Below are 14680 nucleotides of genomic sequence, written 5' to 3'. Positions count from 1 at the left end.
TAAAGTAAGCTGAGTAGAAAGGGTGTGTTCACGTAATTATGATTTGGAAGCTGATGCAGATACACCTGTGAAAAGGAGGAATATCACTTGCAGGTATTGGAGGGCTGATGCACTCTCTAGACACTCCTGATTGGCTGAAGATGCGCTCTCTTAGATACTCCTGATTGACTGACTGCAGACTGACCTCTCCAGCTTACAGTACTTAAAATGGTCTGTTAAATTATATGAAGTAATCGCTGTCGATTTCCATTTAGCCTGTGACAGGAAATAAAAATCCTTTTTCACATTCTAATTTTAAATCAACTTATGTTTGTTTTTAATTAAATCTAATTTGTAGATAGTTCTGCACTGTATTTACTTCTAACAATTGACAGTTCCATCAGAGCATAATTAATTTCCACCTGGTATTTCCATGTATTTTTTTATTACTGTAAAGAAAATAAAATACTTTTGTTACTTAAGGCCACCACAATAGTAGTAAATTTGGGCAAATTAAAATAAGTTTACGTTCTCCAAATGTTCCATGCACCAAGACTGGACTAGTATAGAGTTGGAACCTTGGGATAATTGTCAAAAAAAACCCTCAAAATTAGTGAGCATTTGATTCTAATTAGATACTGATTTTAATTACATCATTCTAATTCGATATTGAATTTATATTTGATATGTTGATTAAATAATAATTAAATTTCCCCCAATTAATATAGAACTCTCATAAGAAAGAATAGATATATTCAATTTACTGCCAATACACAAAATAGGTCATTCTGCTTTCACCAACCTGCTGAAGCTTAGATAGATTTTATCTAAGATTAATTAATCTTTGTGGGGAAGAACATATATGAGCAGGAATGGTTGTCAGCCGCGAGAAAATACTTCAAGGAGTATATTTTTGCAGTTAACATATATTCTTCTTTTTCCCCACGGAAATCAACTAACCTTATTTCCCTTGATGTCTAAACTGCGTTCAGCTAGCAGCATAATGTGTGTCATCCGTTCCTAAAGGCTAGAGCAGGGTGAGTAGAATCCATTCTGTAACTTCTCTTTATGACTAACCACCAGGAGCTATCTGATTTTTTTTTCTTTCAAAAAGTATTCAGTGCCTCCGTCAACTTATCAAATTGGCACCTTTCTGATTCTGCTATTCTAGGTAAATACACACGTTGAATGACAATCTGTGCTTTAAAATTACCAAGCATATCTATCATTTATTCATGAAGATATTGTTTTAAAACTATAAATCATTTACTTTTCCATAACGGACTCCCCTGTAAGTGCTATAGAAATTTGTAGCAGAAAGTCTGAACATTTCATTTTATTACTGATATTATTTCAACTTCTCACTAATCTGTCTCACTTGCTTTCCTGAATTGATCTCACAGCTATTCTCTCCCTGCTGCTCTTCAAGTCAGTAGATGGCCATTTACAGCCAAATGTCTAAGCTACAGTTGCAATTTAAAGATGGCACTACAGATAATTTAAATGAAACTTTGTGAACCTGCAAATGTGTTAAGGTGAAAGAGTGATTTGATTTCTATAGAAAGCTTTTCTTTACTGCTTAAAGCATTTTTAGATTTTGTTTTTTGCGACTACAAGGAACTTTTGTTGAAAGAACTAGGTAAAGCATATTGTATTTACAGATGTATCCTCGCACATCTTTGCTGCATTCATGCCTCAGGTCCTGTGAGTCTCTGCTAGTGCCACTCCAAGCGGCACGCTGCGTTGACTACCTAAGGCTGATTGAATGACAAGGCCGTCCACCCACCAACCCTCTTGTTCAATCAAGTTTTTTTTTTGAGTCTGCGCAGGTGACGTCATGACATCACACTGCGCTGCTGAAAGGGAGAAGTCAGAGGAGCCATGACGCGTGAGGAGCAGTGCAAGCTAGCCAGATCTGGAGAAGAATCCAGAAGGAGCCTTCTTCAAGGATATAAGGTAATGGTGCGTACACACTACACGATATGCTCCCAGAGCGATATCGTGTAGTGTGTCCCCGGCAGGCTGTGCTCAATGTCGTTCATGACATTGAGCACAGCCGCTGAACGATATCATTAACGATATCGTTCAGAGCCGGGCTCTCTCCCCCATTCCCCAACATGCAGCAACCTGACGAGGTCGTCAGATTGTGCTGCATGTTCAGGCGATGGACAATGTCGGAAACGACCAGCGGTCGTTTCCGACGTAAAAGTGCACGATTACTGAGCGATTGCACGATTACGATGTCATAATCGTGCAGTCGCTCAGTAATATCGCCCAGTGTGTACCCACCATAAGAGGGTGGCACTGCCAATTCTGTCATTTCCGGCCCCACAATTTCTGATGGCAGCCCTGGCAGCGACCACAGCTTTTTTCCACATCAAGTTCCATTTACAGACTCAGTTGCAGACAGATATACAAGTGTTACATATGAAATGAATCAGCACAGTCTACTGGTGTGTCCTAGTAGCATTTTGCATTGTGACTAAGACAGATTTTGGTTTAAAAAAAAAAAAAAAAAGAAGTCCGACGCTAGCAGAGTTGCATGGGACCTGGCAGCTCGCTCACACCAGGCATACTGCACTGCATGGCATATTGAGGATATAGGAGGACAGATCTGAAAGTAGGACCTGGGCAGAGCTTGTAGAAAGGAGATTTATGTCTTACTCCTTTTCTTCGGCACCCTCTATAGGGGACACAGGAACTATGCAGGGATGTCCCAAAGCAATTCCCCTAAGGGAGGGGACGCTCCTGAGCTGCACTGAGTAACCGTCGCCCAAAAACCGCAACCATGGAGTCATAGGTGTCAAATGAATAAAAATGAACAAATGTGTGCGCAGAAGACCATGTGGCTACCCTGCCTAGCTGCTCCGCAGAGGCGCCACGACGAGCTGCCCAAGAGGTACCAAACGATCTGGTGGAATGGCCAGGGCAGGAATGTCCGCTGCTATGTTCGCGTGGCGGATGGTTAAACGGAGCCATCTGGCCAAGGTCTGTTTCGTAGCTGACAAGCCCCGCTTATTGAAGCCATAGAGGATGAAAATGGAATCCGACTTCCGGATAACCCTGGTACATAAATCCACGAGGGCCCTCACAAAATCTAAAGAGGCCTGCTCGGCAGACTGAAAGCCGGGACCACAATCTCCTGATTGTGGTGAAATCTGGAAACTACCTTCGGAAGGGAGCCTAGCCGAGTCCGAAGTCTGGCACGGTCAGAGTGAAAGACCAGAAAAATGAACTGATGCAATAGTGCGCTATTGTCAAGTCTGACAATTCTCCGAGCTGAAGTAATAGCCAGAAAAAATAGTCTTCCATGTGAGCCAACAAAGGTCCACCGAGTCCAGCGGCTCAAAGGGAGACAACTGAAGAGCCCAAAGCACCAGGGACAAGTCCCATGGAGCCACTGGAGGAACAAACGGAGGCTGCGCATTGAGTACTCCCTGAAAAAAGGTACGGACATCAGGCATCAAGGCAATCTGTCTCTGATAGAGAACCAAAAGGGCCGAAAACCTGCACTTCAAGGATGAAAGGCGAAGACCCAAATCCAGACCCTCCTGTAGAAATGAAATGACTTGGGAAAGCCAGAAGGATTTGGAGTTAAGGCTCCTGGAATATCAAGAGAAGTATGTACGTCAAACCCGATGTTAAATTCTAGTGGACGAGGGCTTCTGCGCATTCAGCGTTGTTACGATTGACTGACTGCATAAATCCTTTAGCTTTCAAGACGGATGTCTCAAGAGCAAACCCCTCAAAGCGAGTCGAGTCAGGTCCGGGTGGAAGAACGGGGCCTGAGACAGAGGTTCTGGCCATCTAAGAAGATGCAGTGGAGCATCGATGGATAGGCTCAGAAGATCTGCGTACTAAGCCCTCCACGGCCAATCAGAAGTTACCAAAATCACAAATCATGGTGCCGCCTTCTAACTTCAACTTGCAGAGAACCTTCGACAGAAGCGATATCGGAGGGAATATGTACATGAGATTGAAGGTCCACTGAACCACTAAGGCATCCACCAGAAGAGATACTGGGTCTCTGGTGCGAGAACCGTACCTGGGTACCTTGTGGTTGTGCTGAGGCATCATCAACTTGATGTCCTGCAGGCCCCAGCGATGAACCAGAAGGTGAAAGACGTCCAAATGAAGGGCCCACTCGCCTGAGTGGACGTCCTGGTGGCTTAGAAAGTCCGCTTTCCAATTCTGGACCCCCAGAATGAAGACCGCTGACAGAGCTGATACAAACCAGCAGGGAATGTGACTAACCTCCCTCAAGGCACCGCGACTGCGAGTACCCCCATGATGGTTTATGCAAGCGTCAGCTGTCACGTTGTTCAGGTAAGGGAGAATTCTGATACCCTTGTGACGTGAGCTGCCATGACCACCATGACTTTTATGAAAACATGAGTAGCCATGGAAAGACTAAAAGGCAAAGCCCGAAACTGGTAGTGTTCCTCCCGGACCACAAACCGTAGGAAGCGCTGGTGACTGAGCTGGATAGGAACATGTAAATAGGCATCCTGAATGTCCAAAGAGGCCATGAAAACCCCCAGTTCCAGCGTCAGAATGATGGAGTGCAAAGACTCCATGTGGAACCTGGGAACCCATAAATACTTGTTGAGGGATTTGAGGTTGAGGATTGGATGGAAGAAACGGTTCGGCTTCTGAAATAAGAAGAGGATGGCGTAGAAGCCGGAGCCCCTCTGAGCTATGGGGTCAGGAACAATCACCCTGGAGGCTAGCAGAGAGTGAATGGACTACCGCAGCACTTTTGCTTTGCCCCCGACTCCAGTGTGCGTCTCTCAGCCCCATTCCCCTGGCCCCAGTGTGCGTACCTCAGCCCCATTCCCCCAGCCCCAGTGTGTGTCTCAGCCCCATTCCCCCTACCCCAGTGTGCGTCTCTCTGCCCCAGAAGCTGTAGAATAGAGTTGCCCGATCGGAGCTCCGATCGTGGCAGCGGGCATGGGAGGGTGCAGGGCAGCTGCAGACCACTGTAGGGACCGGCCCTGGACGGGCAAGTCGGACAGCGGTGGATCGGCGAACTGGGCTAATAGGTGGTCCTGTGCATCCCTGGACCACCCCCCCAGTTTTGCCTGGTTGCGTAGTGATAGCAGTTTAGTGCAGCGAGCGCTATAGCGCAGCGAATACACATGGGTAAAGTGCGTGTGAGCGTCTCATACCCAACCTGGTTCGGCATCTGCCTTGATGTCAGTGATCTCATTAACACTGGTGTTGACTACGTTTATTTTAATTATTTATAATTGTTCATAAGTTTAACGATTGTGATTCAAACGTGTTCCAAAGATCTTTTTTAAAAAAAGTTGTTACTAGAAGATTTATAAATTTAGTTGGTAAAAAATATTTTATTTTAGTTTTCTTGTTGTAAAAGATAAAACAGTTTATTCCCTTTTTATTATTGTTTGATTTTTATACCTTAAGGCCGGGTACACACTAGACGATGTATGTACCCAGCTACGGCATGATATATTGGGCTGTCCATACACACTGTGGGCCTGATTCAGAGACGGACGCTCTGAATCAGGGCGTTTTTTTCTTTGTTCGGCCTCCTGGCCGCTCGCATAGCTGTGGGTGACCACCCACAGCTATTGCGAACGGCCAGGTTGATGGTCGCGATGGTCAAGACCATCGCGATCATAGGCCTTGCGACGAGACCCTTGTGGTAGGGTCTCGTGGCCGCAAGCCCCAGAGAGCTTCTGGCTCTAATAGAGCCGGAAGCTCTCCCATTGACATCACTGGTGATTTCAGTGGGGCCGCCCCCAAATGGCTGGCGTTCCTTCGGGAACGCCTCCGTTTGGCCAGCCACCCCCAAGCCCGCCTACCAAACGGGGCGAGCTGTGAATCACCATCGACAGCTCGCCCACTTTGGTGCGAGAGCCGGAGCGACGGAGCACCCGGCGCCAGCCGGGTCTCGCGCATGCGCACGACGGAGCCGGCTCCGTCGTGCGCATGCCCAGTGGGCAAACATCGACCCGGTTGCGAGCGCTCAGCGCTTGCGACCGGGTCTGAATCAGGCCCTGTGTACAACCTCCAAATATATTGTTCCCCCGCTGCATCCAGAAGAATGGTGTTGGCCACCGGATCTTCAGATCTGCCTCCACTTCGACGCACAGGAACGCGCAATAGTTCGCACACACTGGACGATTTGTCATTCGGATTCGCCTCAAAATGACAAATCATCCAATATATTGTCTAGTGCAGGGGTGGCCAACCTCGATCCTCGAGAGCTACTAACAGCTCATGTTTTCCAGACCACCTAGCTGGTGCACAGGTGTATTCATTACTCACTAAGGGCTCTATTTACTACAATCCGCATTTAAAATACGGTTGTAGTGTGTTATTACTGACTGAATTCGCACTGAATTCGGCAACATAACAGGGATTTATTAAAAATCTCTTGCAGGTACAGAGCTTGCGATAAAGCTTTGTCCCTGCGAATCCCTACCGCAGCCTTATCACTTAATACAGTGACGATGTGCCGCGCATGTGCCGACCGGCCGTCGCTACCCAACTCCGTGTTCCCTTCCCCCCTGCTAATTTCACTTTTTCAAGTCAGGTCATTGGTGCTCTGGTGAAGTCCTCCATGGCTCCGGTCAGCTCGTCTCCCATACTGCACTGTGAACCGGTCAGCTGTTCTATGCAGCAGCTGACCGGGTCACAGTGCAGCATGGGAAACCATCTGACAGGAGCCACGGAGGACATCTCCGGAGCCCCATTCTCCAGTCCCTGTACTCAGGTAAGTTTTGTACAGCAATCAGCTTGTGGTCTTTTTAGACCACACAGCTGATCACTGGGGCCGACTCCCGGATCTGCTCTGCCAGTTAGAGCAGAGCAGGAGTCCGGTAACCAGGGGAGACCCTGGATAACGCCACCTCCAGGTGGCGTTATTATCACAGGACCTACCCCGGTATTTTTTCAAAATTTATTTTTAGTAACTCTCTTATTAGGGGTTGGAGTAGAATTTTACGAATTCTACTCCAATTGCCCTTTAGTAAATTTAGGTGAAACTAAAATAATGTGAAAAGGGTGTGAAAACACCCTTTTTCACTTTATTTTAAAAAATTGTGATTCTGTGACCTGGAAAACATGCACTGTTAGTAGCTCTCGAGGACCTGTCTATGTTATGACAGTCGGAATTGTACTAATGCTTATGGTGAAGCACTGCACATGGGTCACCATGTTGATTTTTTCCACCTTCACAGCTTAACGTATGTATATCTTGCCATTTAAGTTACAGAGAATTTTAAAAAATGACAAGAATTGGAAGATGCAGATACATGCATTTTGTTGCAGATGGCCAATACTGAAAAATAGAGACATTTCCAGGGACAAATAAATATTAAGGCAATACATACAGACCATAAAGCACCAGGGATTTATATACACACACAATTTCTCGCCTTTCCAACTTGGGGACTTGAGAACTAGTGTAATCACTCCCATTTGCGTAATTCGCCAAATGCACAAATCTTCATTGCACTATCTGGGTGAAGCACAGCACTATCTGGGTGATGCACAGCAATCTATGATGAGCTGTGAAACGAAAGAGATGCTGATTGCTGCTACGTGTCTGTGTCAGCTGTTCTGTGCTCGTTGCCCATGCTAGAGGCGGAACCCTCTGTGCATTGCCTGTGTGGAGTCGGAGTGTAATTCCTCCTGCACCCTGCTCCTCCTGCTTTAGCAGCTGCAGACCCCACGTGTGTATCTGACAGTGACAGACAGACTGTGAGTGACCCGTCCGGGTGTAGGGAGATCTGTTACAGGATACGGAGCGGTATCACCATGGTATGTGTTATATAACTACTTATATCCTCTGCCTGCCTGTATCCACTGTGCCCTCCCCTGTCACTGGGCTGCTGGTCATTGTGTCTATAGGAGTGCACACTGCCAGTGCCTGGAGTAACATGCGCTCCGTGTAGTATTAATACTGCAGCAGGGTTACACACGTTATTGCCGTTAAATTTCAAGTCAAAAGCTTCAGCTCTTTTTTTTTTTTTTTTAAGTAAATCTATAGACTGAGTGGCTGTGGTAACTATCATTCTGTATTCCTGCATGCTAGAGCTTACTCCCCTTCATGCTAAGGTAATGTCTAAATCCCCTTCATGGAGAGGACCCTGACGTCATCTGCCAGTGTCCAGCGTCATTCCCTGCCATCCAAGTGGGCATAGAGGGGGAATATAACCATGTGGCGAATATAACCATGTGTTGAGCGTAGCGAGCCACCGTGCCCGAAGCGTGGCGAGCGGACAACAAACTTCTTTAAGTGGGGGCAAAGTACTTCTTTACCTGGCTGTCATGGGCAGGAACTGCACTTTCGCCCTCACTCTCGTCACTTCCAGGTCCCTAGCGCGAAGGGGAAATAAGCTCAACCTTCATGCTAAGGTTCTGGAAGTGACATGTAGTGAGGGTGGAAGTGCAGTTCCATAAAGTCTACCTAAAGAAGAAACTTGTCCCTTCGTGGACTGGCCTTGTTTCATTCGCAACAAGATTATATGTCCCCTCTATTTCCACGTGGATGGTAGGGAATGACTTTGGACAAGAGTTGATCACGTCAGGGTCCTCCTCCATGAAGGACATCTAGACACTACGAGCGGTATTCAATATGGGAGCGAAAAGTCCGTGCTGGACTTTTCGCTCCACATCGGAGATTTTTCAGGGATAAAGTATCGGGGGCGCGCCCGCTTTATCCCTGTATTCAATATAAAATCTACGAAAACGGGACCTGGCAAAGCGGGATTTGCGATAAATTACAAAATTTTCCTGGAAAAAATTGTAGGACCCCACTAAAGTTGTAAAAACATGGGGGATCACTATGGGTACCCCCGTTTTAGCCCGCAAATGAAAGTCAGGGATTTAAATAGCCGCAGCAGGTGTTTTTTTCCCCGACATTGAAGAAGTGATGCAGAAGAGCACTTAGGTTATTTTTTTCGTTTTTTTAAGTGGTCCCATCAAATTTGGGGTACATGAAAATGGGTACTAGCATATTTTTATGTCCCTAAAGTAAGCTTTTAAAAATTCTACAACTATGCACCTGCCGCTAATAATCTATTCTAGAGAACACCTGCCGCATACTTGCAGAATAGCCCTCAACCTATTTCCCTATTTTTAAACACTTTTTTTTTTCCCAATTTTTAAATTAATTTTTTGGGGTGTCCCTATTTTTTTTTTTTTTTGACAGTTATTTTTAAAATGTCATTCCCAGGGGTGCAGGCTATTTGTTTTAAGCCTGCACCCCTAAACCCCAATTCTGCACTTTTTTTCACCACCTATTCAGTGGTGAAAAGTTATCCCTGTTTTTTTCCAAAGACTTTTCGAACCTGCGAAAAGTCTTTGAAATTGAATACAGTGTAAAACTAAAACCTGCCATAATGACGTCATAGGTGCGATATTAACGCAAAAATGGAGTTTTCGCTCCATATTGAATTCCCCTATACAAGTTAGCAGTAGGTATCAATATTAAATAGAGCCCATAATGATGTACAGCTGCCATTTACCATGTTTTCTGGAAACCCCTCCCATCTCTGCAAATGTCCTTTATTTGGTAGTGTATCTAACATTGCTGGTGAAAGGAGTTGAAGCTGTGCCCATAAAGCTCTTACTGCGCACAGATACTGAGATGGCATTGCTTTGTGGCGTCATGCTAGAAGCTTTTTCTCCACTTGATGAATTGCTGTCCCCGTGGTGGTCTATGAAGATGGTGATAAGCCCTGGAGAATTTTCCTATTTCTCTGTAGTTAATACTGTAATATATTACTGGAAGATTGGTGTCACTTCTGAAAATTGCTTTGTCCAGAGGAGTTTGTGCTGATCACAACGTAATTATATTAATAATATATGCCCACCTGATATAGAAACACATCACTGATATTGGTTTTGTTTAGTCATTAGAAAAATCAGAAGCCCTGTCATTTCCGTAAATGGTAGTGCACATTCGGATATCTCTCTTTTTTGGGGCTCCTAGTTCTAGAGGGACACTTCTTGAAATAAAAATAAACAAATGTCTTCCACTAGGAACACTGTTATATTTACCACTCGAAACCTAAAGCAACTTTTTTTTTTTCTTTTATTTCTCTTACATGAACAGATTCAATGTAATAATTTAGCAAATTGTGAAGAACAGTAGCATATGTGTGTTTGACAATCATATATGATCAAATGCAGATGGACAAACTGAATAGTAATCTTACCGCTCTTATGGGATTGTTTATTCCATATTTAATAGAAATCAGACTTTGCATTTGATTATTGATTTAGCTGAATATTTTAATTAATAAAAAATATGAAATTGGCATGGACAAAAATGAAGGGACCCAAAACCGAAATATTTTGTTGCACAACCTTTAGAGGCAATCGCTGTAATCAAATGATTTCCATAGCTCTCAATGGGGGCGGTTAAATTAATTAGCTGGATTTTAGCTCCCGGATGAAGTGCTCAGGAACTATTAATTTATTTCCCGCGACTAGTCCCGAGGCTGCACTTATCGTGGATTTATGCTCACACCTCCAGAAGTGGCATCTGAAATCCATGTTATGTATAGCTTCGGAGCTAGTCGTCCTGACAGCTGCAACACACCTGGCACTTAGCCCGGGAGCTGCAGTTTAATGCTGCTAATAATGCAGGGCATTATCGTGAGAAAAAGTGGCTATCATGGGAAGTAATTGAGTTTAGCTCAGGAGCTAAATTCCCACAAAATGAATTTAGTTGCCCCCCAATGAGACTTCTGCAAACTGCTCCTCCTGTCTCAGATTTGATGGGTGCCCTCACCAGACTGCATGTTTCAGCTCTTTCCATAGATATTCATATGATTCAGCTCAGGGCTCATAGAAGTCCACTTCAGAATAGTCCAGTGGTTCCCAAACTGTGCGCCGCGGCACCCTGGGGTGCCTCAGGACACTTACAGGGGTGCCTCAGGTTGGTGGTCCAGCACCAAAATCAATTCTTTATTGTCATTGTAATGTAAATGTGTAGAGAAACAGAAACGCAAAACTGTCCCCCACCACATAACTGAACCTAAGGATGACAGGCAAGCACAATTTACTTCACTTTACTACTTTTACAATATTTTATTCTGAAGTTCTCAATAACAAATTTTTGGCTTAGGGGTGCCGTGAAAACCATGCTGAAGTTTGGGAATCTCTGGAATAGTCTAATGTTTTCTTCTTATCCATTCTTGGCTTGTTTTAGTTGTGTATTTTGGGTCAATACCCTGTCGGAGGACCCATGAACTGTGACTGAAACAGAGGTATATGACATTGGGCAGTTTGTTTAGCTCTAAATGCCTTGAGATTTCATTGTGCCCTGTCTGGATTCAAGGCGCCCTGTGACAGACGCAGCAAAGCAGTCCAAAAACATAAACAAGCCTCCTCCATGTTTTACAGTGGGTTTGGTGTTCTTTTTATTTGAAAGCTTAATTTTTTTGGCTGTGAACAGCTGACTTGCCAACAATGTCTAGTCTTGACTCTGGGCCTGATTCAGCAGGGAACGCAAGTGAGAGAACATATGCACCCAGTCACTGAGAAAATATGCTAATCCATGCATACACACGGCAACCGCGACACAAGATGCAGACGCCCAGCAATATATAATGCCGTCTACCTCCCTTTTACTCACAGCCTGAACAGTCCGCAAGATAGCGGAACATCGAGAACCGTCGAACACATTAGCATAATATTGGTTGACCTAATATCACTCAGGATTTCAGCAACTTTCTGCCCACAGTGAAAGCTAAGGCTGCGTAGGACCTCGCAATGGCTAATTTATGCACACCCCTGCAACAGCGTTCAAATACACTGGCACGCCTGCGTTCGCGTGACCACCCCCCCATTAATTTTAGTAACGTAGCATGCGCATGGCATCTATTCACCCAACGGTGATCGGTCACCACAGCTTTTCCCATCTGCGAGACACTGTGGCCCGCGGGTGGAAAAGACACAGGGCAGGCTGTTTTAGCGGGGTGCCGCTAAAAGTAGTGTTCACTCTAGCTCCGCCGTGAGGCAGGGCGCCGGAGCTAGAGAGGGCATGTTTGTGCGTGCGCCCGAGAAGGGGGCGTGGTCATCGAAAAGGGGGTGTGTCTATAAGACGGGTCCCCTTTTCGTCACTCTTGGGGGCGTGCCAGGCACTTACGGTCACGCCGGGCAGCCCCCAAGCCCTGCAGACAGGGAGAATAGATGCCGGGCGCTTGCGCCCGGCGTCTATTCTCCGGCGGTGACCGGGTCACCGCACATTTCTTCACCCGCGGGACACTGCGACCCGCGGGTGAAGACGGCTCCCGCAGGCTGTTAGGGCAGGGCGCTTTTTGCCTTCCAGAAGGAGGGCAGGGCGCCGCGCCCCGCTGGAACAGCCTAGCGGGAACGCTATAAAAGGGCAGCGCGAGGCACCCCACTAAAACAGCCTGGAGATTTCAATCTTGCCTAACTCTGGGGAGTATATTTACTAAAGTTCAGGTTTATAGAACTGGTGATGTTGCCCATGGCAACCACTCGGATTCTGCTTAACATTTATCTAGAACTTTATAAAATATAATGGCTAGAATCTGGTTGCTGTGGGCAATATCTCCACTCCTATAAACCTGCACTTGAGTAAATATACTCCTCACAAATTTGTGCATGTCTCTGTGTAACTCGGAGCTATTCAGGCTAGTCTGTTTTTTTTTCCGAGTTTTCAGTCAGTAGTAGTGTGCGAGTTAAACACTTGCACTAAATTACATTGCACAAGTTGTATCCTCACAATAGCAAAACATTTGGATGTGTGTTTCACCATTGCGAGTTGAACATGTGAGTTTGCATGTTCTCACTTATTACATGTGCACGTATAGCTCTATACTCTCACATTTTCAAAACTCGGACCCTATTACATATAGTGTTCACTCTATGTCCGGCGGCAGAAAGGGCGCCGGACCTAGAGTTAGGGCACTTCTGCGCTTGCTGAAGGGGGCGTGGCTAATGAAAAGGGTGTGTGTCTTTATGACGCACCCCTTTTTCATCACTCTTGGGTGCGTGCCCGGCACTTACGGACATGCTGGGCAGTCCCCAAGCGCCGCGGTCACTGTGAGTGGATGCAGGGTGCATGCTCTGCCGTTTTCCCCACCCGCGGGACACTGTGGCCCTGCAGGTGGAGGACAGAACCCGCAGGCTGTTTCAGAGGGGCGCCGCGTCAGAGGGCAGGGTGCTTTCTGCCTGTCAGAAATAGGGCAAGGCGAGGAGCCCGGTTGAAACAGCCTAGCGGGAACACTAACATATCGCCCCTTCACTCTAAAGAATATAGCAAAAGACTGACTGACCACAGTGCAAGAATTCACCTGTAGAGTGAACCTGTTGGTGCAGACTGAAACATGCACCAACCTGCATCACCGTTTGAGAATGCTGACAGCTACTATTGTTGCAGAAATTACAGAAAAGTAATCTAGAGGGGTAAGTGGGGATAGGGGTTATTTTTATGAGGAATGGTTGTGTTTCAAATTGTAAAAATGATGGGCAAAATTACACCTAATGGTAATTTTCGTTTTTAAAGAGAGGATTTTAATTAAGCATTAAAATACTCATACAGACATTCAAAATCCCATTATTTTGCTTTCACAGCCTTTTAAAGTATATTAAGGTTCAATTTAAACAAAAAAAATTACCTAAATCTGCCTTAGGCTGATAATGCTTGTTGAACCCACTTTTTTGCCCCAAAACATACACCTCACACTAAAAAGAGAGCATCTGGAGTGGCATTTCCGAGCAATTGTTTTAAACTTTGACCCCCTATATCTCAAAAAACTGAGGCCTGAGTCTGTGGGTATCATAATGATTTTTTTTCTGGGTGATTTGACATGGAATGACCCAAAGATGAAATTCCTTTGACTACTCAACTGGATGTAACTGAGAATAGCATTATGGCTAGCAAAAAGATTTAGCATATTTTGTGCAGTTTATAAATCCTGTTGACATATGTATACATGTACGCGATGTCTGCTGCCGCTTAAAATTCAGAAGAAAATTATTTAAGACACGAGTTTGCATTAGTGAAAGAAAATCATTCATGGTATGTGTTCTATACAGCTCCCGGCTGGCAGTTTCCTTTTAGAGGGTTCATTTGTCAGAAGTAATATTAATCTATATACTCTATTTCAGCTTTTCTTTAAGGAGAAAGCAAGCAGAATGATGGACACAATCTTATTTTTCTGTGCCCGTTCAGCTTTCTAAGTACCATCTCCCTGCCGTTTTGCTGCTCTCCATATAGGACAGTCTGAACTGCATTAGTTAACCACATAGCTTCTCAAATGAACTCCAGTTTTTAAGAACAAGACACTACGTTTCCGCTAGGCTCTTTCAGCAGGGCGCCACACCCTGCCCTTTTTCTAAAGGGCAGAAAGCACCCTGCCCTTCGGCGCTGCGCCCCGCTGAAACAGCCTGCGGGTTCTGTCCCCTCCCGTGGGTGGGGAAAATGGCGGTGCTGCGGTCACTGCCGATGAATGGATGCTGGGTGCATGCGCCCGGCATCCATTCACGGTGACCACAGCGCTTGGGGGCTGCCCGGGATGTCGTGGGACCTTTATATAGAAAGGTGTATGCCTTTCAAATTGTTGTCCAAACAATTGAATATACCACAGGTAGACTCCAATTGAGCTGTAGGAACATCTCAAGGATAATCAGTGGTAACAAGATGCATCTGAGCTCATGGCAAAGGCTGTGAATATTTATGTACATATGA

General features: G+C 45.5%; 1 protein-coding gene across 1 annotated transcript in view; it reads left to right on the top strand.

Annotated features, from left to right (window-relative positions):
- The first annotated feature begins 7558 nt into the window (after positions 1-7558).
- Positions 7559-14680, top strand: part of TMA16 (translation machinery associated 16 homolog) — a 94564-nt gene continuing 87442 nt past the window's right edge. Inside the window, exon 1 of the mRNA XM_088450276.1 lies at positions 7559-7770. Within this exon, the coding sequence (XP_088306402.1) occupies positions 7768-7770 (3 nt within the window). The 5' untranslated portion in view covers positions 7559-7767. The remainder of the gene's footprint in view (positions 7771-14680) is intronic.

This window comes from Taudactylus pleione, unplaced genomic scaffold, assembly GCF_031769625.1.
Source record: "Taudactylus pleione unplaced genomic scaffold, aTauple2 ptg000513l, whole genome shotgun sequence".
NCBI classification, from domain to species: domain Eukaryota; kingdom Metazoa; phylum Chordata; class Amphibia; order Anura; family Myobatrachidae; genus Taudactylus; species Taudactylus pleione.
Note: the sequence above shows the minus strand (reverse complement) of the source record. Positions and strands in the feature narration are given on the sequence as shown.